This window comes from Dermacentor albipictus, chromosome 6 (genome assembly GCF_038994185.2).
Source record: "Dermacentor albipictus isolate Rhodes 1998 colony chromosome 6, USDA_Dalb.pri_finalv2, whole genome shotgun sequence".
Lineage (NCBI taxonomy): Eukaryota > Metazoa > Arthropoda > Arachnida > Ixodida > Ixodidae > Dermacentor > Dermacentor albipictus.
The window spans coordinates 109,250,197-109,276,796 of record NC_091826.1 but is presented as its reverse complement, the minus strand read 5'-3'; the positions used below and the strand labels follow the sequence as shown (position 1 = coordinate 109,276,796).

General features: G+C 46.5%; 2 protein-coding genes across 4 annotated transcripts in view; one reads left to right on the top strand and one right to left on the bottom strand.

The window, feature by feature from the left end:
* The window catches only part of LOC135904974 (serine/threonine-protein kinase TBK1-like), a 151,334-nt gene that overhangs the window by 93,327 nt on the left and 31,407 nt on the right, over positions 1 to 26,600 (bottom strand). For all 3 annotated transcript variants that reach the window (XR_010565273.2, XM_065435967.1, XM_065435966.2), the window contains exons 4-6: positions 16,126 to 16,255; positions 4,982 to 5,072; positions 913 to 1,003 (exon numbers count right to left, since the gene is read on the bottom strand). Coding sequence is in view for 2 of the 3 variants with exons in the window: in XM_065435967.1 (XP_065292039.1) it covers positions 913 to 1,003; positions 4,982 to 5,072; positions 16,126 to 16,255 (312 nt within the window). In the remaining variant the exon portion in view is untranslated. The remainder of the gene's footprint in view (positions 1 to 912; positions 1,004 to 4,981; positions 5,073 to 16,125; positions 16,256 to 26,600) is intronic.
* LOC135905023 (uncharacterized) lies at positions 7,502 to 11,311 on the top strand. Its single transcript, XM_065436022.2, has 2 exons — positions 7,502 to 8,182; positions 9,895 to 11,311. The coding sequence occupies exons 1-2, from the start codon at positions 7,710 to 7,712 to the stop codon at positions 11,309 to 11,311; spliced, it is 1,890 nt and encodes a 629-aa protein (XP_065292094.2). The 5' UTR covers positions 7,502 to 7,709.

Genomic DNA, 26,600 nt, shown 5'->3' with positions numbered 1-26,600 from the left:
GCATTCTGTGGGTGTACACTGCGATACCAGGCTTGGTCTGGCAGTGAAAATGGTGGTCATGCACTACTCCAGACGGCACAAGAAAAGGATAAAGAACGCCTGAAGAAGGCATCCAAAGCCCACCAAACAATGAGGCAAAGGTGTAAGAAGATGCCTGACAGCAATGATTCAAAATATTACAGCCCTGGTGCTTTTGAATAAATTTGGAGTGCTGTTAAAACTTTGCAGCCAGTTTTCCCAATTGCATTTTTTTTTGTCAATGACCTCGCTCGTGGAAAGCGTAGCACAACAATGGCTGGACCGATTTTGGCCCAGTTTGTTTTGCTGTGATCCACAAGCTGTGCTGCACTTAAAGGCAGTCTTGAAATGTTTCTTTATCTTTCCATTATTTAATTATTTCACAATTACTACATGGCTCCATGCAGTGAAGCACAGGCATGTACATGTTATGTTGAGCAAAAAATTATTAGCACTTAAAAAAAAAAAAATCGAACAGTGTCTTGATGTAGATTAGACATCTGTGCAAACATGCCAAGTATTCCCAGCTCCCTATCATGTTTCGTTACTGTGCCAGGCTTTCCACAAGCAAGGAACTTATAAATTCTTATAAAACAAAAACTAATTAAGATATCCTAATAAAATTTTAGATTTGTCTTTTTATTGCAATGTGCAGTGTGTGTGCCAAATTCCAGCCCTTTGTGTCAAGAAACAAAAAAGTTAATTCTGATCCCCTCCTCTCCCCTTAAGCGGGTACGGTTTAACGAGGTCTTACTGTACTGAGGTTAGATTTGCCTGGTGTTCTGGAGACAAGAAGTTATCAAAAGTTACACATTGTTATATTGAGAATTTCATTATATTGAAGTTAGTTGTACTGAGGTTTAACTGCGCATGGCATAGGGCCTTATTGCTCACCAGATATTCTTCCGTGCCGTACAGCGACATGAACTGCTGATCGTCCTGGAGCTCTCGGGCGGCACCAAAGTCGGCCAGCTTGTACACAAACCTGGACACAAATGCACTGAATGAGCAGCAGAAATACAAAGAAGTAGGGGTGTGTAAACATCGAATATCCCTGAATCAAATCAGATAGTGAACATTCAAATAATTTGATCCGCAAATTGAATGTCTACAATTCGATTTTTCAAATATTCAATATATTCGGTGTAGCACAATGCAATATATTTAGCATGTAGTGCAATTCCACAGGTCGCGTGCGCCGAGGAGCCCCTAGTGCTTGACACTGGTCAAGTTGATCATTTCACTTCGTTCTCAGCGCAAAAGCAGCACAAAGCGCACAGCGGAGGGGCTCTCCAGCTGATGCACTGGTAGACTTTGTCGCTGCAGGCACTCCTCGACATCAGCCTGAGGCAGAGTTTGCACACACAGTGCCTGAACATTACAATAAGCAGAATAGTGCTGCAACAGCGGGGCCCCCTCTGTTGTTACAAATTGCATCAGGATCGACAGGACCAATTGAAATGAAAACATGGACAGAGGGAACAGCAACAAAAGCAGTGTGTATTTCATAAAGTGCGAGGACCAGGCCGATTAGCCACTGATAGGCATGCAAGTCATGCTGGATATGCAGCAACGAACTTCACGTTGCTTCAACAGCCATCAGTCTAAACTGCACGCATCACCTACGAACCCATCACATGATGACCAACCGTATAAACATAATAGCGACAAGCATTCCGTGGTGGCTTGCGGCCAGTTACCACATCGGCCAGCAGCAAATTTTCGTCACGGCCACACGCTGCCTAAGCCATTAGGCATGATCAGCGATGCTTCGTCGAGCATCAGTGGCTAAAGTTACAATTTGGTGCCAAGTCGACACAGATCTCTTTGCAGCTGCCACGCAACACTCGGAAAACTGCCAAACTTCCTCACAAACGAAAGTGAGTGCACGGGATAGCAACAAAAATGTTCACGGGCACTATCTTTGTGATATATGGTATGGCAGCTTCTCGTTCCCAGCGCCGTTCAGACTCAAATCATTCTTCCTTTTTTTTCTTCCCTTCTTTTTTTGTAGCTTCGAGCGACCCCTCACAAGACTACCTTTGAAATTACAGGGTGGGTGCAAAAGTGTTACGACCTGGTTGCATGTATTGGTATGGACGAAGCATAGATGGAGGGGAGGGGGGTATAGCATGAACTTGCCGTGACCCTGCAGCTTTCAGATCTAGGACAGGTGGCATATCATGCTAACCCTGACAATTAAACGGTGCAGACAGTTCCTGCTCTTTATTGTTGGCGCCAGCTACGTGTGGAGCAGTGATCGAGTCATGTGACACATGTACCTTTTGTCTGTTGCAAAGGTTGACCTTATGATAATCCAGCTGCCATAAAGCTGCAATAGCCCTTCTGTATTTTGAAGAAAAACTGGAAAGCAAAGCTTTTTGTGCAATAAATAAATGATTGCCACAAAACACAGGCTCACTCTTAAACTGAGAATCTCATTGGTATTCAGTACAACAGAATGTCACTAATTCATTAGCTTCAGAGGGTAAGAAAGCACTTGATTCTGTTGAACAGGAATTATATTGCTAATAAAATATTTTCCATACCGTCATAGACTAGAACTGAGCTGTAATCAGTGCTGGCGCACTTATACGGTGTCCCCTCTAATAAAAGTAGTCCGTACGGTATATCTAGGTTTCTATTCACCCGAGAGTGACAGCTTGAAACATCCTTGTTATGCAATGCCAGGATACTCCCGAGCGTGTGCAGCACTGTGGTTTCTTGCCTGAAATTTGTAAGCATTAAATTTTGTAAAAAACTATTAAAAAAAATGGCGCACTTTTTAAAATCCTCGAATCTAAGCCAACCCTAGAGTTTGGAATTGATTATTTTAAAAAAACTATCGGCCTAGATTCGAATAAACACGGTAACTGTACCCCCAACTTCCAACCAATAGGTACACCACACCAAAGTTTCACATCTTACTCGTGTGCATAGGTCATACTACTAATCTCAAGAAATGAAGAGAACCCTTCTTCCTGTGAGTAATCCAACAAAACAAGCTTTGCTGTGCCACGTTGTAGCTACTGCGCCATTACAAAGTGTGGTTGGGCCACTTGTGCTTTGACTACTTGGAAATGTGTAGCACAAAATCGAAACAGTATTCTCGAGCATTCGCATTCGAGCATACAACTACTTGCGTGAGATTTTGCGTGACTCGGCGCAGGACACGCGCTGCTACCTTTGCACAGAGCAACTAACACTGACAAACGCAAAATCTCATAAAAGTGGTCGTATCCCAGAAAGCGATTGCTTGAGGATACCCGCTCACAGCGATCATGTTGCCCACTGGTGTTTTGACAAGTTGGTGTTTCATCTTGATGTGACAAGACTGAAACAGCAAGATGGGCACATCGGTGCAAGCTTTTGTGCCAACCTCCTTGGGCTTCGGTTTTGGCAAATTGTTTCAGCTGATGGTACCTCTCTTCTGGCCCCTTTGCTGAAGAAGCTGGGGCTAGCGCACGGTAATGAACTCGCAGGCAGTCTGTGACCAACTAGGAAGTTTCACATGAACAGCTTCAATCATGAGCAATATTGTCATGTTGCAATGACGTTCAATAACAGTGGCCCAACGCAAGTCACAGGACTGTTTACTGGGTGAACCTGTCCCCAGCCAAACAAGTAACACTCATCACAATGGCAGTGGCCAGCAAACCTTACGATCATCGAAAACTGATCAGCGAGTCAAGCATGTCAGCTTTTATACATAATTTGTCCAAGGTTCTAGCATAGTCGCTGGTGCTTCCATACCTTCCAGAAAGTACAACACTATTCGCGTCGCGCATACAATCTGATCACACAATTTTTGGCAACAACATAGACAACATATAGAATCAACTATAAAATTCGAGTAAGTTCCAAATTATGCAGTCGCATCTTGCACTGAGTGGTAACTCTATTTTGTTAGCGGGTACAATGTCATTCCCACTAAAGTATAAACAAGTACATGTGTCAATGCCTTGCTCTTAAAAAGCACTCTCTCAATGCTGCAATATAATCAAACATACATGTAGTTATACAGACCGGCTGGCCATTACTCAACCAGTGCATTCCATCAACATCAACAACATAGCTGGAACAGTCGGTTTCAACACCTTTACATGCACCCAAACGTCCGATGCAGCAAACATTAGCTAGCTGCAACCATAACCACCTTCGCTACCTCTAGAAAAAAGAAATATAACTGCACAGACGCGAGAAGTATAAGAAGGGGTACCACCAGAGAAATATAAACTCAAAAGGCGCCGCCAATGTGTGGGAACAAGCGTTTACAACCTGCAAGAGACAATGCAGATAGCATGCATAAGATCGCTGTGCGCTGTTTACGACACAAAGCTTCACAGGACACAAAACAACAATTAGCACTAACAACTTCAAATGTTCGCCGTCTCTTGCATTGTACGATCTTGTAAGGTGGAATGGGCTTTAGAAGATAATCACCAGAATTATGTATAAACCAAATTACAGGTTCAGATTTTTTTTTTCCAGAAGAAAGCAAAGAAAAGAAGAACACCTAACTTTGGCCGTCATCTTATATGGCATCAGTTAGCACATTGGAAATTGTCATGTGGACAAGCCAAGGGCAGGGGTCGACCTATATATAGGTTTTTACGGTAATGAAAACAAAAGGTGATTGTTGACAGTTGGCTAAGCAAGGTACAAGTCCTAAGAGACCAAAGATGGGAGCAAGCATTCATAACTTCTTTTTGTCATCTGCTAGCCACAGAACTTCCAGAGAGCTGCCAAACCAAACTCATCTTGGCAGGTTCTGGTAGCTCGGGGGTAGCCAGAAGTGTCCAGCCAGAGAGGAAAGAACGGGTGGCGAACATACATCTGGCGGTGGTCGGAGCAACCACAGAAAAATGACTGTCCAGCTCTGGCAGCTCAGTGGTCCCACTGGGGCCCACTGTCCCACGTTCGTGCATTCTGAATGTAGCTGTATTGCCATAACAAGCCTCACCTGCCATCCTCAGCAACATATTTCATTATGTTCCCAGGCTTTAGGTCCCGGTGGATGATGTTGTTGTCACGCAGGTGTTTCATGCCCGCACCTGCGAGCAGATACAGAAGAAATATTAATCATGCTCACTCACTAACTATCCAGCCTCTCCAATCCATCTTTATCTTGAGAGGACATGGCACAGTGGCTGTAGGGCAATTACAGTCACAGAACTTCCCTAATCTCCACTTGCTGCAAGTCCTTTACCCCACATCCTATTCTCCCTGCTAACTGGACTGTCGGCACACCCAACATTACTTCATGCAATGCTGAAATGCTAATCTTCACTGCTTGGACAACAAGCCTACAACAAATCCAACCAAAACCTCAAAATTCAACAGAACCCACCCCAACCCGACTGTCTACGGAAATGCATTTAGCATTGAATCATCATAGCAACACAATGAATTGCCACTGTAGAAACGAGTTATGTGTGAAGCATGTACTGCAGCAGGACTTCTCTTTTGCACTTTCCTATGAATGCTCGGCGCCATCTAGTGGTGCTGCTGCGAAGCCTGCGCATGGCATCCAAAATGCACGGTGTGCCGGTGTGTGTGAACGCCGAGAAACGCGACATTCGGCAACCAAGCTCATCTCTCGCGCTTCTTTCTGGACATGCTGCACCATCTAGTGGTGCTGCCGAGAAGCCCGCACATGGCCTCGCAGATGAGGAGCATGGTGCACCGGTACGTGCGAATGCAGGGAATTGTTCTCCAACTTGCCACATGACCAGTGGCACATACTCAGTGAGCCTGGTTGGCGAGAAATTCATACTCGGTGCACTCGTGGCGCAGCTCACTAAAGCATTCACATGAAAGACGTTCACTGAAAAGGAGCACACACCCAATGCATTTATGGCACAGCCTGCTAAAGCGTCGGGCTGCTTTCCTTGAGGAACTCGCGTGACGTGGGTACAATTCAGCATTAGAGAAATTTAAAGGATCTTTTCATCATCGTAGAGCGACCCATTTCTAATGGCACGTACCTAGCCACCCCAGTTGGCATCAGAGGTTCATTGAAGGCCGGCACAGACCGAGTGGCACATACAAAGAATTAGAACCCCAGTACCTACCCAGTCCTTCATCCTACGTCGGTGTGAGCCACGTCGGTGTGAAAAAGGTTCGTTGAAGAGTGGCACATATGTACACATTAAAGGGGAGAATATGGCTTTCAGAACCAACTTTCTTATTCCTTAACTTAGCCCTTAACTTAGTGTTGATGAAAATTGGCAGAGATATTGAGAATATCTCCCTGATACTTCCATACAAGTTTAAGGGTGATATCTTGAGAACATTTCATTCAGTAAAAATGTTTTCCTTTGAAATTTTTGGAGGCTTTGGGAAGCTTAAAAAATCCAATGGAAGGCTCACTGAATATTAGCTGCATAGCTAAATGCAGGCTGAAGGTCGTGGCATTTCTGCCTTTTCATTTTTTTTTTGCCACACAAAATGTTCTGATTGTCATTTGTTTGTTACCTCCGCATCAGGCACACTTTTTGGGTGAGCAAACAGCCACATCATAAATTTAGAAAAAGTGAAGATAAGAAAGCAAGAATATCAAAACCTGCACTGCAGCCCAAGGAACGTGATAGAAAAGGCAGAGTCAAAATAGGTCAAACGATAACAATTAAATCAACTCCGAAAGCTAAGCAGAAAGCAAGAAACCAGTCCTGGTGCCGTCGACAAGAAAACCCGTCGCGCTATATGACAACTCACGCCCGTCGGTTGCTTCGTTGTTGCCCTATTATGATCATATTGTCTCAGTGACACAGTGCTGAATCATTGGCGTCGGTGTCTCGTATCGACCCAGTGTTACCAAGCCTTAAACGAGTACATGAAGTCAGGCACGCACTGCCACCACCAGCAACAGTAGGCCGACGCTGCAAGAAAATCTGCGTCAGCAACGTGTTTTTGAAGTGTTGCTCAAGTGTAACGCAGCGGTTTATTGGTAAATTTGACAGCCGTGAATGCAAGGCAGCAACTACATAGTTCATGGTGCAGTCCGGACGAAGCCCTGACCCTTTTCTGTTTTAAAGTGGAGTTGCAGTCTTACACAACGCACATTTTTGGCACTGCACCGTCGATCTTCCAGTAGAGTTTCAACACGGTACACGGCACAAGTGTTTGCTGCAGTGAGCGTCCGTGCGCTTTTTTTTTTTTGCCGGGGTACTTTCCCTTCATATCATGCAGCGCGACCGCGCGCGTGTCTTTTCCAAAAGGTCTTGTGATTAAGGGGAGATGCGGGTCGAAAAATCGCGTTTTTTGCGAAAAGTTTCACTTTTGAGATTTTGCTTCTAAAATTATTTTTGGTCATTCAACTCTTATTTTCCTAAATATCAAGGCTGAATTCGAACGAGAAATTGGGGAAAAATCGATCTGCATCAGCCAAGGTAGCTCTCTAAGTCACAAATTTGCGCGCATAACGGCTGTTTTAGAACACCCGCCTCTCGGAAACTCGACGTCGTCCACTAGTGCGGTTTGTTCGGTGAGGTAGATCAAGCCTTATTCTAGCATACAGGACTGCCTCCAGTTTCGTATTTTGGTTAAAGGAAGCCGTTTCGAAGTCCGTTTTCAGCCAAGTTTCAGCCGATCCGGCCGTCCCGACTGGTCACGTGGTACTCAGCTCGGCTCGCGGAGCGCTTGAGACGGTCAGCGCTTGCCGTGCGTTTCTACGTTTCTGCTAGTCCGCAATGGATCACTCAAAGAAGCGTGATTTTCGAGCTCGAAAATATGGAACCAAGAACAAGTACCAAGGGCGTCGACGTAGGCCGAAACGCAAAGCAACTGTGGAAGAACGCGACTCGCCTGCCGCTAGGCCTAATCAAGGCTGCGGGGATACGGTGGCTTGCGGGAACTGCGATGAGATCGACGACGCCGACGCCACGATCAAGTTTGTCAGCGCATCCGAAAAGAAGATAGGACATTTCAAAAACGAGAGAACAATGACTGGTGATAATTCCGTGAACGGAGTAATCTGCGACATCGGTGCGCTTACAGCAATGGTAAGCGGTGCCGTTTGTCCAACATGCCACACTACTGGACTCGTCGTCCGCGACGCCGCAAGCAAACGTAAGGGCCTCTCTGCGTTCCTCGAGCTGTACTGCAATAACAATGAATGCCCCGAGTCAATGCTTTCTGCCGCGCATAGGGAACCCAAGCTCAAGTTTGGGCGCGCGACGACAGCGCGCACTGCTGCCCCAGCGAGCGATCAGTGCAAAACTGGGGATAGATGGCGCCCGCGCCGCCAGGCGCAATCAGTTTGCAGGCGGCCACTGCACGTGCGCGCCCGCGCTATTCAGTCGAGCCGGGGTACTGGCGCGTCGCGCCGCCACCTGGGAACGTTGTCAAAAGGCTTCTTGCGCGAAGTTGAGTGTCCACAATGGCAAAAGCGGCCCCGCCGAAGCGAAAGCGCGGTCCGAAGTACTGATGTGTCGTGGGCTCCTGTGCCGTAACGAGCCCCTAATTCTCGTACCTTCAGTACTGGCACAGTTACTTCACTGAAGCAGTGCATTCTACAGCATGAATGTTTTTCTAACTCATTTGGGAAAAGGTCCGAGACATCTTGTTCTAGGCGTCTCTTTGGCTTTCCGCTTGGCTTGCCCCATGTCTGTGGCTGGCTGATGCATTAATTTACTTCTTTATTGTTGACGTAAATGCACAGCGCCAGTGCGTGCTCGCACTGAGCCGTAATGCCAGCTTTGCAGGTGCATCTCCTTCTCGAAAGCAAGAATTCCTCTTTTCATGGCACGACCACTGCAGCTATGAAAGAATGAAAATAAGGGTGAGACAGTGAAGCCATTTGCCACTACTTTTCAAATGCAGCTGCCTTCCAAACTTGCCTCTACAAATATTCAGCAACATGACATGGTGCGCATTTCCAAATCTAACTCCAAGTTTGCACCTCTGCCACGATACTCCAGGCTGCCCTATAAAGCGAAAATAAAGGCAACATAATATGCTTACGTTTACTAATACAAACACTCAGCACAGTGTTTCGAGTGTGAGTTCACCAGCGCGCTAATTACGCGAGCGCATCACGCGCACGATACCATATCGCGCCTTTAATTCTGCATCACTCACACTGAACTGCGTTCGCGCAGCAGGTTTTATGCACCTGTAAAGCCGATACTTTCACAAAACTCGAGTGCAGGCATGACGCGACCGCCGAAATCAACGAGGTGAGCAGTTCAACTAGCTTCGCAGTGCTTAAATTTCAGCTGCCTCTCCACCAAGTCAGTGGGTGATCCTACAACGGGCGAAGCACAAGTGTTGTATCTTCCCAGGCTTTTCAGTGGGATGCCATGGCCGTACAATTATTTTTTTTTTCGCACGCCGCACACGTTCGACCCCGACAGTAGACGACAACAACTGTAAGGCTGCCGTATCAAAACAACTAAGGCATACGCTTCATATTCGACAACGAAAAACACCGAGAGTGCGCGGCTTCATTTCGCAGTGTGTATAGACAATCAGTATTTTTAACATATGACAGAATGACCCTCAACTCGAGGTACACGTCGTACACGATGTTGTCGCTCACTTGGGAAATACATTTTGCATTGAGCTGTGCCTCGTTGCCGTTGATTGTCTGCTCCACAAAGTTTACGTGACTGACGAGCTTTTCTCCTTTTAACAAGTTGGCTTTCCTAAAATAGCTGGCCGATCTTTTTGAAGCCGCACTGAAGGCGATACATTGTGACGCGCCGCACGTGCGAAGCGAGGAGAGGGCCCTGCACGTGCACAAAAAAGCGAGCGGCTGCAGCGCGGCGCAGCAGAAATGCGCAGTGGATATTCCCAGTTTCGACTTTTTCTGCCACAGATGGCGCTACCCGTCAGGAGCAGTGGCGCCGCTCGCGGTGCTTGGGTAGCCTATAGCTCACGGCGTGTTGTGCCAGAAGGACATCCTATCGGTGCCAGTGCCGACCGGAGCTATCGAAGCGGCAGCTCGCGTGACAGCTTCGCCGTGAATGTGAAAGTTGTAGTGGCCGCGCGTGCGATAGGCATCGGACATGAACAGCTATCGCGTTTTTGCGCTATCCTTGGCCTGTCAACGCCCATGCATCACAAGAGTTTTATTGCAATTGGCAAAAAAGTTCATGCCGCAGCTGTCAAAGCTGTGCAAGGAAATCTCGAGAAGGCAAGGATTATAACAAAAGAGAAGGCGAGTGGAGCTGATGTTGCTGTCATGTATGATGGAACATGGCAGAAAAGAGGACATAAAAGCCATAATGGAATAGGCACTGCTGTGTCTGTGGACACTGGTTTGTGCCTAGATTTTGAGGTGCTCTCCAACTACTGCCTTGCATGTAGCCGACACCAAGACCTTGGTACGGAGGAGGAAATATGGCAGGCATTTCACAGTCCCGTTTGTGAAAAAAACACAGAGTGCTCCTCTCATGCTATGGAGACTGAGGCAGCTTTGCGTATATGGAGGAGGACGCCTTCATACGCGACACCATTGCGCCTCACCAAGTTTCTCAGTGATGGGGATAGCAAAGCGTACACCGCTGTTGCTGAGGCCAAGGTGTATGGTGAACTAGTTGTGGACAAGGAAGAATGCACGAATCACGTAGCCAAGCGTCTAGGCACTGCACTTAGGAAGCTTCCAACACGACTTCCACGTGGAGAGAAGTTGAAAGATGGCACAATTCAGAAGCTGCAGAACTATTATCGTATTGCTATAACCACCAATAGGGGTGATCTCCTGAAGATGTATCGTGCTATCTGGGCCTCGTACTTTCACTCGTCATCCAGCAACACCGCAGGAAGCCACAGATACTGTCCAGAAGGGGCGACTTCCTGGTGTAAACACAGGCGAGCTGAAGCTCTCGGGGAGCCTACACCAGATCACACCCCAATCCTCACGAAGGCTCAGGGGTTGGCCGTGCTTCCTATATACAAGCGCCTCACGGATGAAAAACTGTTGGTTCGCTGTCTACAAGGAAAGACGCAAAATGCTGCAGAATCTTTGAACAGCAAAATCTGGCTTCTTTGTCCGAAGACCAAGTTTGCATCTCGGACAGCGGTAGAAACTGCAGCCGCAATGGCTGTGTTATGGTTCAACAAAGGACATTCAAGCTTTGAACACGTCCTTCAAGAGCTTGGTGTACTGCCACCTGACGAACTCATCACCTTGGGCCAATCCCGTGACCACAGAAGAGTTCAAAGAATGTCTGCATGCGAGACAGCTGAGGCAAGGGCTCATCGTCGCCACGTGGCAAAGAGAGCGCGCCTTGACGACGCCATTCTCCAGTGCCGAGAAGGACAAACCTATGGTTCTGGATGTTTTTAAAGGCACTGACTGTGGAAAGGGTGGATTCTTCTATTGCGGCATAAAGTTTCATGCAAATCTCACTGCAGTTTGAAGAATAAACATGTTTAGAACTTTCAAATGCGTTTTTCTCAATTTTCATTTTGAGGCAATTCAGACATGTCGTGCACAAACTTTCATGCATTTAAAATTGTCCTATCTTGACGAAATTTTGCACAGAGCATCTTCAAACACTCTAGAGTACTGATATCTATATAAAGTTGCAATATACATTACAGATTTTTTGTTTCGTAACTTGAAATGCTGATGGGGGAGATTTAAAATATAGATTTGGTACTCTCGATTTTTTAAAAAAAAGGTAGCATGTTATGCCCACATTTGAGGTTCTTTTCAGTAATATACTGCTCATGTGCAGCAAAATAAGCCATATTGGGATTCTGTGTGAAAATTTTTAATAAGCTAAAAAGTGTGCACAAAAAGCCCTATATTCTGTTATCAAATTTGTTGGAACTATGGAACTATTGCAGCTACAAGAAAACCAATTACAGCTTTGAAATCAGCATCACAAACTCTATTAATACCTAAAATTTCAAAGTGCTAGGTCAAGAAATAAAAAAAAAACTTTTTCGAGTAGCATCTCCCCTTAATCCACTAGGGCATGTGGCATGCGCTGTCGTGCCATGAAAAAGGCGGATCGTCTGATGTCACGTTTGGGAACTCCAGTGACGATGATTGACAACATTCAGACTGTTACAGTTTTACTTCTGGACTTGTCTGTTCGAACACTGTTCAGGTTGTTTAGGTTAGTTTGTTGTGTATGAGTGGTTAGACAGTACAATCATTTGTATCACATAGTTATGTAGAGAGCAGGGTGTCTACCAAGTTGAGATTTCCAAATTCCCTGAATTTTCCAGGGTTTCTCTGAGTCTCTTTGCAAAATTCCCTGAGTGACGCAGAACTATGTTTTATGTCAAGACGGGCTGAAACCATATCACCTGATGCTGTCACTCTAGTAAGCATATGAAAAAGAATTTAAAAAAAGAACGACTTAACCCAATTTGAATACGAAGCAGTAGTGTTTGGGTTATTCAATAACAGAATAGAAGGGAGGAGTTACTAAAATGCACAGCTAATAAAATGTCTTAAAACAATTGCAAATCAAGTTGGACATTCTCAACTACGAATAAAAAGTAGAAGCACACAGAAGCAATTATTTTAGAATATGACCTATATCTATCAACTGATAGCAAGCTCAGTGGTATGAGGCCCCAACTTTGTCACAATTGAGATTCTCTCTCAACAGTTCGTAAGTCAACCTCAACTGTCCTGACATACTTTCAGACAGTGCACGATGCCTCAGTTTGTGTTTCACTGCTTTTAAGATTTATTTTGGTTTGGATGAGGGACACCTGCGTCTCAGCATCAGCCAACACTTTTTTTTTTAGCTCAAGCTCCTTCAAAACAGCGGCAGCACGCTTCCTTTCCCATTCATTCCTCAACGCATAGGTCCTTTCTGTTCTTGTCCTCCTTCCGCCACTCGTTCGCCCCACGGACCATTTGAAGCATCTTGGTCAGTTGCACAGTCCACGTCTGATGTTTCGAACTCCCTAGGGGCCGCGAAAATGTCCGAAAAATTGGCCAGTTAGAAAAAATAAATGCATGTCATCTACTGCCCTTAAGGGCTAAGCCACTACAGGCACATTCGAAAATGCTCTGAAGGCCTGTCGGTACATGTATTAGGCATATTGGTGCTCTACTGCAACAGGAAATATTGGGTGCATACGAGTATAATTAAGGAATACATACTGTGTCCCATGGCAATAGCCCCTTCCCACACTTATGCTTCACTGCAATACTTTTGTGTATGCTTCACCTAGTAAGATTTCTGTACACAGGTGAAGCTGACTTTTGGGAACTGGCATTATGCAATGCACTGTGCTTTCCAAGTTTCTAAGCCAATTGCGAGGACCAGAAAGGCGGAGTCCATTCCATTGCTGACAGCAGCGAATTCTTTCAATAAAAAACACGGCACCTAACGGCAAGAAGTTTCATAGCGAACGTCAAAGCAGCTAGGCCTAGCGTTGCCATAGTGGTGGCTATGGCTGCCAGTGGATCAGCACGCGAGAGCACTGGTTCGAGGTGGCGAGGTGATGAAAATGGCAGCGGTGGTGACTTTGATTAATGCCGTTTTGAACCTGCGGTCACGTCAAAACGTCCGGAACGGCCGCGAAGCCGTCCAAATTATCGGGAATCCGGAAAGTCAGTCGTTGACTGTACACTGGCAACTCCTCCAGCCAACTACCGGGTGTCAAAGACAATTCATTACGATTCCTGTCTGTTACTCGAGCTAGCATTACTGCGACTTTCGACCCTTTCAATAAAATTACGGGTAATTTTCCCTCATAGAGGCACAAATTCCCAGGGTTTTCCCCACGTTTTTCCGGACTACTCAAAATTCCTGAGAATTCCCAGTTTTCCCAGTTGGTAGATACCCTGACAGAGTCTTGCAGTGTTTCATATTATTTTCATGTGGGCTTAGTTTTCTGAATAGGTGAACAGGTGTTTGCTCTGGGTTTGATAAGTCTGTCCATTTCTAGATCGCAGAAATTCGTAACACTTCTGCAGCCTGGTGTCTGCAAAAGCTCAAGGGGCGTAGTGAACAGAGCTCATGATGAGGTTCTCTTTATGAAGGAGGGTCGCATGACAGATACTGTTACGAGATATTGAGACAATATAGGACAAAAGAGCCGGTGCGCGACGTACTTGGTCACTGGTCCTACGTGCTGATGTACAAAATACCTAGACGAGGGTCTGAGGAGTCAATGCTCTATGCACTCACTCATGCAGTACAAGGTGCTGATGCGCGAAGTGCCTAGCAGCAGGTTTGAGGAGTCGACACTCGATGTGCTTGGTCGGATAGTCAAAGGCACAGATGCACGAAATGCTCAGTCGCGGGTCCATGGAGCCGGCACATAAGCTTGATCAGAGTCCAAGGCGTTGAGGTGCGAAATGCTAGCTCCTGGTCCACAGAGTATGCGCGCAAAGTACATGGACGCGGGTCTGAGCAATCAGCGAGTGAGGTGCTTGATCGCCAAGCCAGAAGAGCCGATGCATGCAACGCTTAGCCGTGGGTACAAGGATTGCATGTGCGATGTGCTTGGTCGCAAATTCCGAAGCACTGATGCTCCAAAGGCTTAGCCACTTGACTGAGGTTTCCGCACGCAAAGCTTGATCGCACAGTCTGCATCACCGATGCTCAGAATGCTTAGCCGCGAGTCTGAGACGGCCACTATTAGATGGATCAGCTACGCTTCTGCGATGTCCACAAAGGCATAGCAGCCATTTTCACACCCATCGAGATTACGGAGACGGTCAAGAGCTTGCGAGGTGCAAAAGGCCGAGCAGATGACACCCCTACAAAGTGAGCGCTCGACCAATGGCGAAGCCTACTGGAGTCATGTGGCAGGCACGGCTGGTTGGAGACTTCAAAATGACCTTCAATCATTTGCTTTTTGTTCCCTTGTTTCTCTGTGGAGGAGATAGCTGAAGCCACAAATTTGAAGACAGAGAAATGCGCTTTCGAACGAAGTCAAGCAGCACTCGGTTGCACTGTTCCGGAGATGCTGCATCTTGAAACAGCATATTTTTGCATATTTTTAACAAATTTTTACGACCTTGGTTGACGCAACAAATTTTTTAGAGCACTTCTACGTGGTTTTCAGTGAATATATTTCGGAATCAGATAAAAAAAAGAATTACAGAAACTAAAAATGCGATTTTTAAAATATAGCTGTTTGGTCATTTTGCATATGAAAAAGTTGCGTCCCCCTTAAAGGGACACCAAAGACAAATATTAAGCCAAGCTAAAGTCATACATTAGAGCTTGAGAACCTCTAAGGCATCAATATTATCAGGACACAGCTTTAGTAATCGAGGAATTGAGGTAAATGCAGGACATAATTAGAGACTCCCCGGGGAAGTTCAAGTACTTGCCCGATGGCGAAGGCCACTCATTTAAATTTTGTCACTAGTACCCAACCACTTGTTATAAAAACTTCATTGTATTGCATTATAAAACGAAAGAAAATGCTACCTGTCCAGGTTTATTTCATCTTTAGAAAAAGAACTCACTGACTTGACAACAACGCGGACGGTCGAAAGGTTTTGTTTTTGCTCAATTCAGTGCTGCCCATGCTTTCACGTTTCAGTAGCTTCGTTTTTGCATAGTGCTGCGCTGGTTTTGCTGGCTCGTGAAACTTGTACATTCTGCAAGTAGCAGAGAATTCCACTTCCATGTGATGTCGCGGGATGCCAGAATGATCCATCGCTATGTCTTGGCTTGGTTTCTCCATGGCTTCACGCTTGCGTTTCGTGGAAAAAAACTTACTACACTCTGTTGGGCACTGTTTTACTCCATAACGGCTGCAAGGGGCAGTGATGGCCTACGCAGCGCCACCACTCTCCAGTTGGGTGGCAGGAAATTTGAATCGCGATAAAGGTATTCCGACCTTTCAGGTACAATTTTCTCGTTAACTAAGTCATTGCTTGTCACGAAGCAAGCATTGCGAGGTTCTTGGAATGGCAATTAAACAGTCCCTGTTGACTTAGTATTTGTCTTTGGTGTCCCTTTAGTGCCCCCCCCCCCACCTTAAAGTCGTGAGCATTTCTGCCTTCTGTCCCTATTGAAATGCAGCTGCCCTGGCTGGCAATCAGGCCTACAACCTCATAATGAGCAAAAGAATGACACAGGCAATCAGGTCAAGCATTAGGCGCACCTCGTTCAAGAGAGAGGCAAACAGAATTACAGTCACAGAGAGAGATGCAGAAAAACCCACTAAGGTCACGGAGAACAACGAGGTAGTCGTGCTCCTCGAGGCCGTAGCTGTTGGCCGGGTCATCCAGGATGGTGAACAGACTGCCACCCGTGCAGAGCTCCATCACCAACACCTTGCTGTGGTTCTCCACCTGGGGGCGACAACAGGCATAAAACCACTGAACAGGTCCCGCTGCCTAGTCAGTTTGGAGTACGCCTGTGTTCAACATCAGTCTAAGCTCTAACTGCACTGCTGCTTAAAGGGCCCCTTACCAGGTTCGGGCATTGCAAACAAACAAGCGCAATGTGTAAATCACACAGTGGGATCACATCTGCGAAGTATGAAATGGCTGCTATGCACAAAATTAAATTTCAAACGAAAGTCATGCACCTCTTATAGGAGCCAAGCTTCAAATGAGAGAGTTAAGGCCACAAGCACTGACGGATACACACACAAGATCCACGGTTTGCAATGTCACCGATCATGGCATGCGACTTCGTTTCATCAACCAATGCGGAATGCCCAATGCCGCCGCTCAAAATGGGTGATGCAGCAGAAAAAATCAAACAAAGAGGTGGTATTGTCACATGAACACGACGCATCCTCTTAGTTCCGTCAGGGGTAGCACACTCTCAAGTTCAACAAATGGCCACAGAGGGCGAAAAAATCGACCGCGCGCTGCTGCTAACAAAGCCGACGTAGTAACATCACTTCGAGATGCGTTCGTTAGTTCCAACATTTCCCGGTAGAGGCGTCGTAATAAGCGCAATTTTATCTTACAGACTTTCTCTTACAATTACCGAAGCATTTTTGTTACATAAGAAACACGGCAAAATTATCATTGCTAATTATTGTACTCTTTGTTAGTAACTTTATTGTTTCTTCGTCATTATAAATGCAAATAGCGTTCAGCATCATCGATCTTTCATGTTACCTCTGGCCTGGATTTAAAATTTTTACCGGTATTTTCGAGTGCACGACAGCACGGATTCATTCGTTCATACACGTAGACTGGTTGCTTCTTTGTTGCTAAAACAAGTTCATTTCGCTTCGATGTCTCGCGTTAGCTTGGGTTGAAGTGACGTGTTTGCAAGCGGACATGTAAGCCCGAAAGCTATGTTTCGGTCGTGAGCCATACGTCTGCATTGAAACGGGAACCGTAGTCTGCGACTGAGGACAGCAGTACCGGTGAGTCGTTTAATATCGCTGCCTGAATCCTTATGTCTCGTTAACTTACAGGCGGAGACAAGCTAACGAACTAGATGCTGCATTACATATGGGCAGTCAGGACCTTTCGTTGCTGTTACCGAAGTAAACCTTTAGTTACGGGCAGTTGTGAGTCAGTGTTCACTTCTAATTCTTGTCTTCCTTTGTTGCGCTGCTTGGTCACATTAAGGAGACTTTGTTCGACAGCGGGTGTGAGAAACGCCGCACACTCGCAGCAGGCAGTCGTTACACACACAAACTCACGAAAAAAAAAAAAAGAGATATCGGAACCTGTGTCACATTTTCATCTTGTAGCCGTGTGCATGGACGACTGAGTGGTTTATTTTCATGCCCGCCGGCAACCTTCTTTTTTTAGTAAGTAAATTGAAGTGAAAGCACTGAATTTACTGTATTAAACAGTTGTTCTAAACCAGCTGTATTAAACCATATTTCGTTCTTGTTGGTTCCAAATTTTCTTTGTGGTCGGTTTCCTTTACCTTAGGGTAATAATTTATTTATTTTTGCAGTAGTGAAGCGGTACATGACGTTCGTGGAGAAAAATAATGTCCACCAGTCCTAATAGCTTCATGTCTTTCATACATTTGCTTGTGGAACTAGTAGTGTGATCACTCCTCTTCATTCTTGCCTGTCTTCTTGCGTCTGATGTGTTCCTGTTCTGCCCGGACAGAGCCTGTCCCAAGCACATCTCGTGGGATCCTCCAGCAGCAAGCCGTCGCTAGAGGTGCGTTCAGAGCTGGTGCACGGCTAACGGCTGACATTCTTGCCTGTGTTTTTGCATCTGATGTGTTCCTGTTCTGCCCCAACAGAGCCTGTCCCAAGCACGTCTCGTGGGGTCCTCCAGCAGCAAGCCATCGCTAGAGGTGCGTTCAGAGCTTGCCCACAGCAAACGGCTTACATTCTTGCCTGTGTTCTTGCATTTTATGTGTTCCTGTTCTGCCCCAACAGAGCCTGTCCCAAGCACGTCTCATGGGATCCTCCAGCAGCAAGCCGTCGCTAGAGGTGTGTTCAGAGCTGGTGCACGGCTAACGGCTGACATTCTTGCCTGTGTTTTTGCGTCTGATGTGTTCCTGTTCTGCCCCAACAGAGCCTGTCCCAAGCATGTCTCGTGGGGTCCTCCAGCAGCAAGCCGTCGATAGAGGTGCGTTCAGAGCTGGTGCACGGCAAACGGCTTACATTCTTGCCTGTGTTCTTGCGTCTGATGTGTTCCTGTTCTGCCCCAACAGAGCCTTTCCCAAGCATGACTGAACCCAGTCTGACTCGGCTTCACGACCCAGTCAGCACGACTCCGCCAGTCGTCGTTCAAGGTGCGTTCACAGCTAGTGTGCGGCTAACTGCTGACCTTCTTGCCTGTGCTGTTATCTTATGTATTACTTTTCTGCCCCAACAGAACCAGCGCCAAGCAAATCTTGGTCCTCATCGCAGGAACTGCCATCTACACCACCAGGAAGGGGCCGGAGCCGAATTCGCAAGGCTATTACACCACGCACAAAGAAGCAGATGCAAAAATATTTGGAGGAGATAGCAAGCCTGCGGAGGACTGTGTCAAGACTGAGAAGAGCCTCAGCGATCATTCCACCAGCACGGATATTGGCCGAGTCATCCAGGTACCTCAACAAAGACATTTTAGAAATTCTTCGTGTTCAGATGCATCTGCAACCCTTGAAAAAGCATGGACGACGCTGGCCAAAAGAGTTCCGCTAGTTTGCCCTTAGCCTCTATTTCAGTAGCCCAAAAGCGTACAGGTACCTGGCAAAAACCCTTAGCCTTCCAACAGTAAAAACGTTAAGAGCCTGGCTATCAGCAGTATCGCTTAAGCCTGGATTGATGCCAGAGATTCTGGATTTTGTAAAAGAAAAGACGAAAAATTGGGATTTGATGGACAGGGCATGCGTTCTCATCTTTGATGAAATGTCCCTCAAACGAAACCTGCAGTACGACTCTAAGCATGATGTTGTTGTTGGTTATACCGACACCGGCACTGAAAGGTCTGGTCGTGCAGCAAGCTCGGCACTCTTGTTTCTGGTGTCTGGGATAGCGAAGCAGTGGCTCCAGCCTGTAGCTTTTATGATAGGCGACGGCTCAGTTCCTTCTGAACCCATTCTGAATTTGCCGAGACAACTAATAGGTAAGCTGAAGGACTGTGGTCTCCATGTGAAGGCACTCATCTGTGACCAAGCTGCGAACAATTGTGCACTTGCGACAACACTCAAAATAACCTTACAAGACCCTTTTTTTTTTAAATGGATGGGATGAAAATATACCTTATTTTTGATCCTCCGCACTTATTGAAGTGCACTAGAAACAACTTGCGAAAGTATGACCTCAAGATTGGCAAGGATATTGTTTCTAGGAAACACATAGTCAATATATGCGAGTCCACCCATCATCTAAAGCTGAAATACCTGCCAAAAATCACCGACAGGCATTTGTATGAGAGTCGTTTCGGCAACATGAAAGTAAAGTTTGCCTCGCAGGTTTTGAGCAACAGTGTGTATTTGGCAATTGAAGCCTTCATTGCTTTTAACGTTCTGCCTCCTACTGCCACACACACAGGCAGCTTTGTAGAAAGGATGGACAAGTTATTTGATGCTTTGAACAGCTCTGCAGTTCGCATAAGAGAGCGGAAAATGAGACATGCCATGACCTTATCCACAGAGCACATTGATTTTTTGAAGAAATGCGTGCCTTGGAATGAGTCCTGGAAATTTTCTTCCCCTCGCCAACCTAAGACTATATCTGGATGGCAGGTGACAATCAAAGCAATCTTGTTGCTGTGGCAAGAACTCCACCAATCTTATAATTTTCAATCCTTGCCGACGCGGCGGCTTAATCAGGATCCACTTGAGAATATGTTCGGGCTCATTCGGCAGCAGCATGGTTGCAATGAAACTCCAAATGCCTATCAGTTTTCTGCAGGTCTAAGGTACACTGTTGTGTCAAAGCTTTTCAAACTTTCTGACAACAGTAACTGCGAGGAGGACAAGGGCTTTCTTTTAACTCAGCTTAAGTCACTGCAACTGACCAACCTCAGCAGTCCGATGGAAGGGGCCCCTAGCTCCACAAGTGCTGCTTTTACAGAAGGGCTCTCTGAAAGTAGTGCAGAAGCAAGTGATGATGTGCTTAAGTCAAACATAGTTTGCTATGTGTGTGGATATCTTATTCACACATTCCTAAAGAAAAGTCAGTGCAGCTCATGCCACAACCTCCTGAAGGAGAGTAACCAGGACGTTGCAAATCCTAGCCAGTTATTTACGATGTTTAAAGCTGTTGAAATACAGGGCAAAGCCCTTGATCATCTAACTGTGCCAACTGCCACAGCATACGAGTATGTCCTGGGGCTTGAGGACAAACTTACCCAAGCAATAGAAGCTATTGCACACCATCATGGTGTTACAAGTGAACTGTTCTCCATTCTAGCCGAGGAGACCGGTCATGCACCGTATTGTAGTTCAGACTGCAAACGGCAATTTCTGCAGCTCTATGTCCATGTTAGACTTCTCTGGCATTTGCGGTTTAAAAACCGGGAGTTAAGCTTGCCAAAAGCACCTAAATCTGCTGCCAAAAGAAAACTGATGAAGCTACAGTAAGCAACTGTCGGGTTGTCTTGCAAATCTAGGCGCAACACTTCCTTTCTTTTTCGCTTCAGTAACTCGTGCTGTCGGTTTCATTTTCTTAATTAGCTTCCCAGTCAAATTATTCCATTGGTGCCAAGTATCGCACTTCTTTTTCCATGAATATGAGCTTTTTCATAGCCCATTCTTGTTCGAGACGATTCTTCCTCCTCATTCAAAGTACAGGTTAAGCGATTCGTGCTACATAGCATTTCACTTGTTTGTGGCCTTCAGTACTTCCAGAGTGGAGTGGCTTCCTACTTGAGCACAAGATTTGTCATGCCCATATTGAGTTGCTAGTCTGATTCAGAATTGCTCCTTGCTTGAAAGACTGGGTTTTTGCCAGGTACACCGTGGGGATTGGGAGTTTTGTTGCTGTCCCTTTTGGTCATGGTTGCCATGTTACGTTTCTCGGATGTGGCGGCCTGGTCAGTTGCATTGGGCAGCAGTCTCTCGAGGTAAGCACCTGCTCCTGCAGCCTGCAAAGCGACATGGACTCCCAATTTACATGCACCGTGGGCCAATTGTGCTTGTGGCCTGTCTAGGCAGCCGCGACTTCGCATGAACAAGAGGCCAGCATACGTGCTTACACGGTCTGAAGTGAATGAAGTTAGATAGCCACGTGGGTGAAAAGGCCCGTAAAAGTGGCTGTCGAAGGTGATGCCCACGAAACGGACGATGCACATATTGAGACAAAGCGGCCCCCTTTAGCGGCACCCGAAAGAACAAAAAGAAAGGTGCATGTTGGAAAGGAGTTGAACGTTAAAGTGGCGGGAAGTCCATGTTTATGTGTTGGCTGCGGCAGCAGATGCCTGGTTCACCCAATTGCTTCGCAATGCAAGTTGCTCATCTTGAACGGCAACTGTCAGTTCAAACAGGTGGGACGCTCTGTCCAATCTGTTTGCACTGCTGGTTGTCGCTCCTTACCAGACCGCCAGGTGCGACGAAGGCAAGCGCTATGCCTGTAGTCATATTGCTGAATGTGCCGCATGCGAATCGTCTGTGCGAATGCTCGCTGATGCCATGTTGATATTGGCCTATGTATAGAGTAGATTCTGTATCTTATATGAGTGGTGTGAAGTGATTGATTTGCAGAGATTCGTTGCGATGCTGTCCCTCTTCCTCATTGTTGCTGTGTTACATTTCTCAGATGTGGCGGCCTGGTCAGTTGCATTGGGCAGCAGTCTCTCGAGGTAAGCACCTGCTCCTGCAGCCTGCACAGCGACATGGACTCCCAATTTACATGCACCGTGGGCCAACTGTGTTTGTGGCCTGCCTCGGCGGCCGCGACCTGCCATGAACAGAGACCAGCACATGTGCTTACGTGGTCTGAAGTGAATGAAGTTGATAGCCACGTGGGTGGGAAGACCCGCAAAAGTGGCTGGGAAAGGCGATGCCCACGAAATGGACGATTGAGACAAAACGGCCCCCTTTAGCGGCTCCAGAAAGAACAAAAAGAAAGGTGCACGTTGGAAATGAGTTGAACGCTAAAGTGGCGGGTAGTCCACGTTGCTGTGTTGGCTACGGCAGCAGATGCCTGGTTCACCCGATTGCTTCGCAATGCAAGTTGCTCATTTTCAACGGCAACTGTCAGTTCAAACAGGTGGGACGCTCTGTCCAATGTGTTTGCACTGCTGGTTGTCGCTCGTTAACAGACCACCAGGTGCGACGAAGGCAAGCGCTATGCCTGTAGTCATATTGCTGAATGTGCCGCAAGCGAATCGTGTGTGCAAATGTTCGTTGATGCCATGTTGATATTGGCCTATGTATAGAGTAGATTCTGTATCTTATGTGAGTGGTACTGGTGAAGTGATTTATTGCAACTGATGCACCTGCAACCCTTGAACAAGCACGGACGATGCTGGCTAAAAGTGTTCCGCCAGTTTGCCCTTAACCTCTACTTCAGTAGCTCAAAAGTGTACTGGTACCTGGCAAAAACCTTTAGACTTCCAACAGTAAAAATTACAGTATAATTCTAAGCATGATGTTGTTGGTTATGTTGACAGCGGCACTCAAAGGTCTCGTCGTGCAGCAAACTAGGCACTCTTGTTTCTGGTGTCTGGTATAGAGAAGCGGTGGCTCCAACCTGTAGCTTTTATGATAGGTGACGGCACAGTTCCTTCTGGCCCCATTCTGATTTTGCTAGGACAACTAATAAGTAAGGTGAAGGACTGTGGTCTCCATGTAAAGGCACTCATCTGTGACCAAGCTGCGAACAATTGGGCACTTGGGACAGTACTCGGAATAACCCAAGAAGGTCCTTTTTTTTTTAAATGGATTGGACGAAGGTGTGCTTTATTTTTGATCCGTCACACTTACTGAAGTGTACTAGAAACAACTTACGGAAGTATGACCTCAAGGTTGGCAAGGATGTTGTTTCATGGAAACACATATTCGGGAGTCCACTCATCGCCTAAAACTAAACATCCCTGCCAAAGGATGCTGACGGACATTTGTACGAGACTCCTTTCAGCAACATGAAAATGTTTGCTTCGGAGGTCTTCGGCAACAGTGTGTATTTGGCAATTGAGCCCTTCATTGCTTTTAATGTTCTGCCTCCTATTGCCCCACACATAGCCAGCTTTGTAGAAAGGATGGACAAGCTATTTGTTGCTTTGAAGAGTTCTGCACTGCGCATAAAGGAGCAGCATATGAGCCGTGCCATGACCTCATCTACAGAGCACATTCAATGTTTAAAGGCTTGCGTGGTTTGGATCAAGTCCTGGAAGTTTGGTTGCCCTCGCCAACCTAGGATTTTTGTATGGATGGCAGGTAACAATCAAAGCAATCTTGTTGCTGTAGCAAGACCTCCATGAATCTTTAATTTTCAATTCTTGCTGACGCGGCGGGCTAGTCAGGATCCACTTGAGAATATCTTCGGGCTCATTTGGCAACAGCATGGTTGCGTGTCAAAGCTTTTCAAGCTTTCCGACAACAGCAACTGCGGGTAGGACAAGGGCTTTCTTAGGTCATTGCAATTGCGTTTGGGCAGTCCAATTGAAGGGGCCCCTAGCTCCACGAGTGCTACTTTTACAGAAGGGTGTTTAAATAAAGGGCAATGCTCTTGGTCATCCCACTGTGCCAACTACCACATCATATGGGTATGTCGCGAGGCTTGAGGACAAATTTACCCAAGCAATAGAGGCAATTGCACACCATCATGGTGTTACAAGTGAACTGTTCTCCATTGTGGCCGAGGAGACCGGTCGGTCATCCACCGTTTTGTAGTTCAGACTGCAAACGGCAATTTCTGCAGCTCTATGTCCACCTTCGTTTCCTCTGGCATTTGCGGTTTAAAAACTGGGAGTAAAAGCATCTAAAACTGCTGCCAAAAGAAAACTGAGGAAGCTACAGTAAGCAACTGTTGGGTTGTCTTGCAAATCTAGGCACAACACTTCCTTTCTTTTTCGCTTCAGTGACTCATGCTGTCGGTTTCATTTTCTTAATTAGCTTGCCGGCCTTGTCAAATTATTCCATTGGTGCCAAGTATCGCACATGAATATGAGCTTTTTCATTGCCCATTCCTGTTCGAGACGATTCGTGCTACATAGCATTTCACTTGTTTGTGGCCTTCAGTACTTGCAGAGTGGAGTGGCTTCCTACTTGAGCGCAAGATTTGTCATGCCCATATTGAGTTGCTAGTCTGATTCAGAATTGCTCCTTGCTTGAAAGACTGGGTTTTTGCCATGTACACCGAGGGGATTGGGAGTTTTGTTGCTGTCCCTCTTGGTCATGGTTGCCATGTTACGTTTCTCGGATGTGGCGGCCTGGTCAGTTGCATTGGGCAGCAGTCTCTCGAGGTAAGCACCTGCTCCTGCAGCCTGCACAGCGACATGGACTCCCAATTTACATGCACCGCGGGCCAACTGTGCTTGTGGCCTGCCTCTGCGGCCGCGACCTGCCATGAACAGAGACCAGCATACATGCTTACATGGTCTGAAGTGAATGAAGTTGATAGCCACGTGGGTGAAAAGACCCGCAAAAGTGGCTGTGAAAGGTGATGCCCACGAAACGGAGGATGCACATATTGAGACAAAGCCGCCCTCTTTAGTGGCCCCCGAAAGAACAAAAAGAAAGGTGCACGTTGGACAGGAGTTGAACGCTAAAGTGGCAGGAAGCCCATGTTTATGTGTTGGCTGCGGCAGCAGATGCCTGGTTCCCCCGATTGCTTCGCAATGCAAGTTGTTCATCTTGAACGGCAACTGTCGGTTCAAACAGGTGGGACGCTCTGTCCAATCTTTCTGCACAGCTGGTTGTCGCTCATCACCAGACCGCCATGTGCGACGACGAAGTCCCGTTTAGGAGCTCGCATTAATGAATCCAGCGCATCTCGACATGCAAATTTTTTTGCTGTTGCATGAGAATGTACATCAACACTGCTCGTCTTCTGCCAATAAAGTAGCACGTTCTGTTCACTCACTTGTGGCTTGTTCGTGTGGGCGTCAGTAGAGGCCCTTTGGTCTCCTGGCAATTAGAACGCACCGGCTACGCGGCTGCCGCGTAGCCAGCTGGGCGAGCACGGCGCGTACGAGCGGATACAAGCGTACACGACCGGGAAAAAACGGCCATATTAAATATTGCTGTAAAAAAAAAAAAAAAAACTTGCACTTCCACTTCCGGTTTTAGCAGCGTCATCTGGCGCCTGCCAAAGTAAGTTCCATGCGCTGCCGCTGCTTATTTTCGAACCACTGTGGAAGGTACAGTTTCCCTTCTCTAAAGTTGTTCTTTATTCTATGGTTCCGTTATGGAAGAAGGCAGGGAAGAAACACTGCTTGCAGATGCAAGTCGAAGCAAAGAGAGCGTCTCCAATGGCAGTGATGCTCTCCTGCTGGTGGCATAGTAACAGGACAGTTTTTTCTCTATCTTCGAATAATGAACTTATCTGAAAATTATTTCGGTAAAACATTCCTTAGGTGGCGCCTTACCATTTCCAGTGTATAACCAAAATTTGCAATGCAGCCTGGTGAGGGGCCCTTTAAAAGGACACTAAAGGGAAAGCAACAAATAATTTAAAAGGATGAAGTATTCTTCCAAAAAGTTATTTTACTTTAATTCTCAGCAATATGTTGACTTGCTATCAATTGGGCTACAGCAAAAGTTCGACCCGATCTGAAGGGTAGGCCATTCAAAGTCGTATGCGACTCTCACACCTTGTGCTGGCTGGTAAATTTGAAGGACCCTGCAGGCCACCTTGCATGGTGGTGCATCAGAGCGCCGGAATTTGACATCACCGTGACCTACAAGTTGAGGTCAGAAACATTCGATGCCAACTGCATGTCCCATGCACCACATGACCTGCCGCCGTGCGACAACCAAGGCTACATCACCTTCGTGGGAATAATAAGCGCAGACAATTATACTGAACAGCAATGAAGAGACCCGGAACTTCAAAGGAAAGGCCGACATCATCCCTAGGGTATTTAGGTGCAGATTGTCTTCATTTTCCCTGAAAAATGAAGCCCACGTAAAGAAGAACTTCTCCCTAGTCGACGCCAACTACCTTCTGGTTGTACCCTCATCACTGAGATCAGAGGTTCTACATGCCATGTGTGACGGTCCAGCTGCATGTGATAAATAACCATGATTCTTACGCGAGGGTCTACTTTCCAGTCACGAGAAATAAAAAAACAAATAAAACCGCAAACGTAACGAGATGAA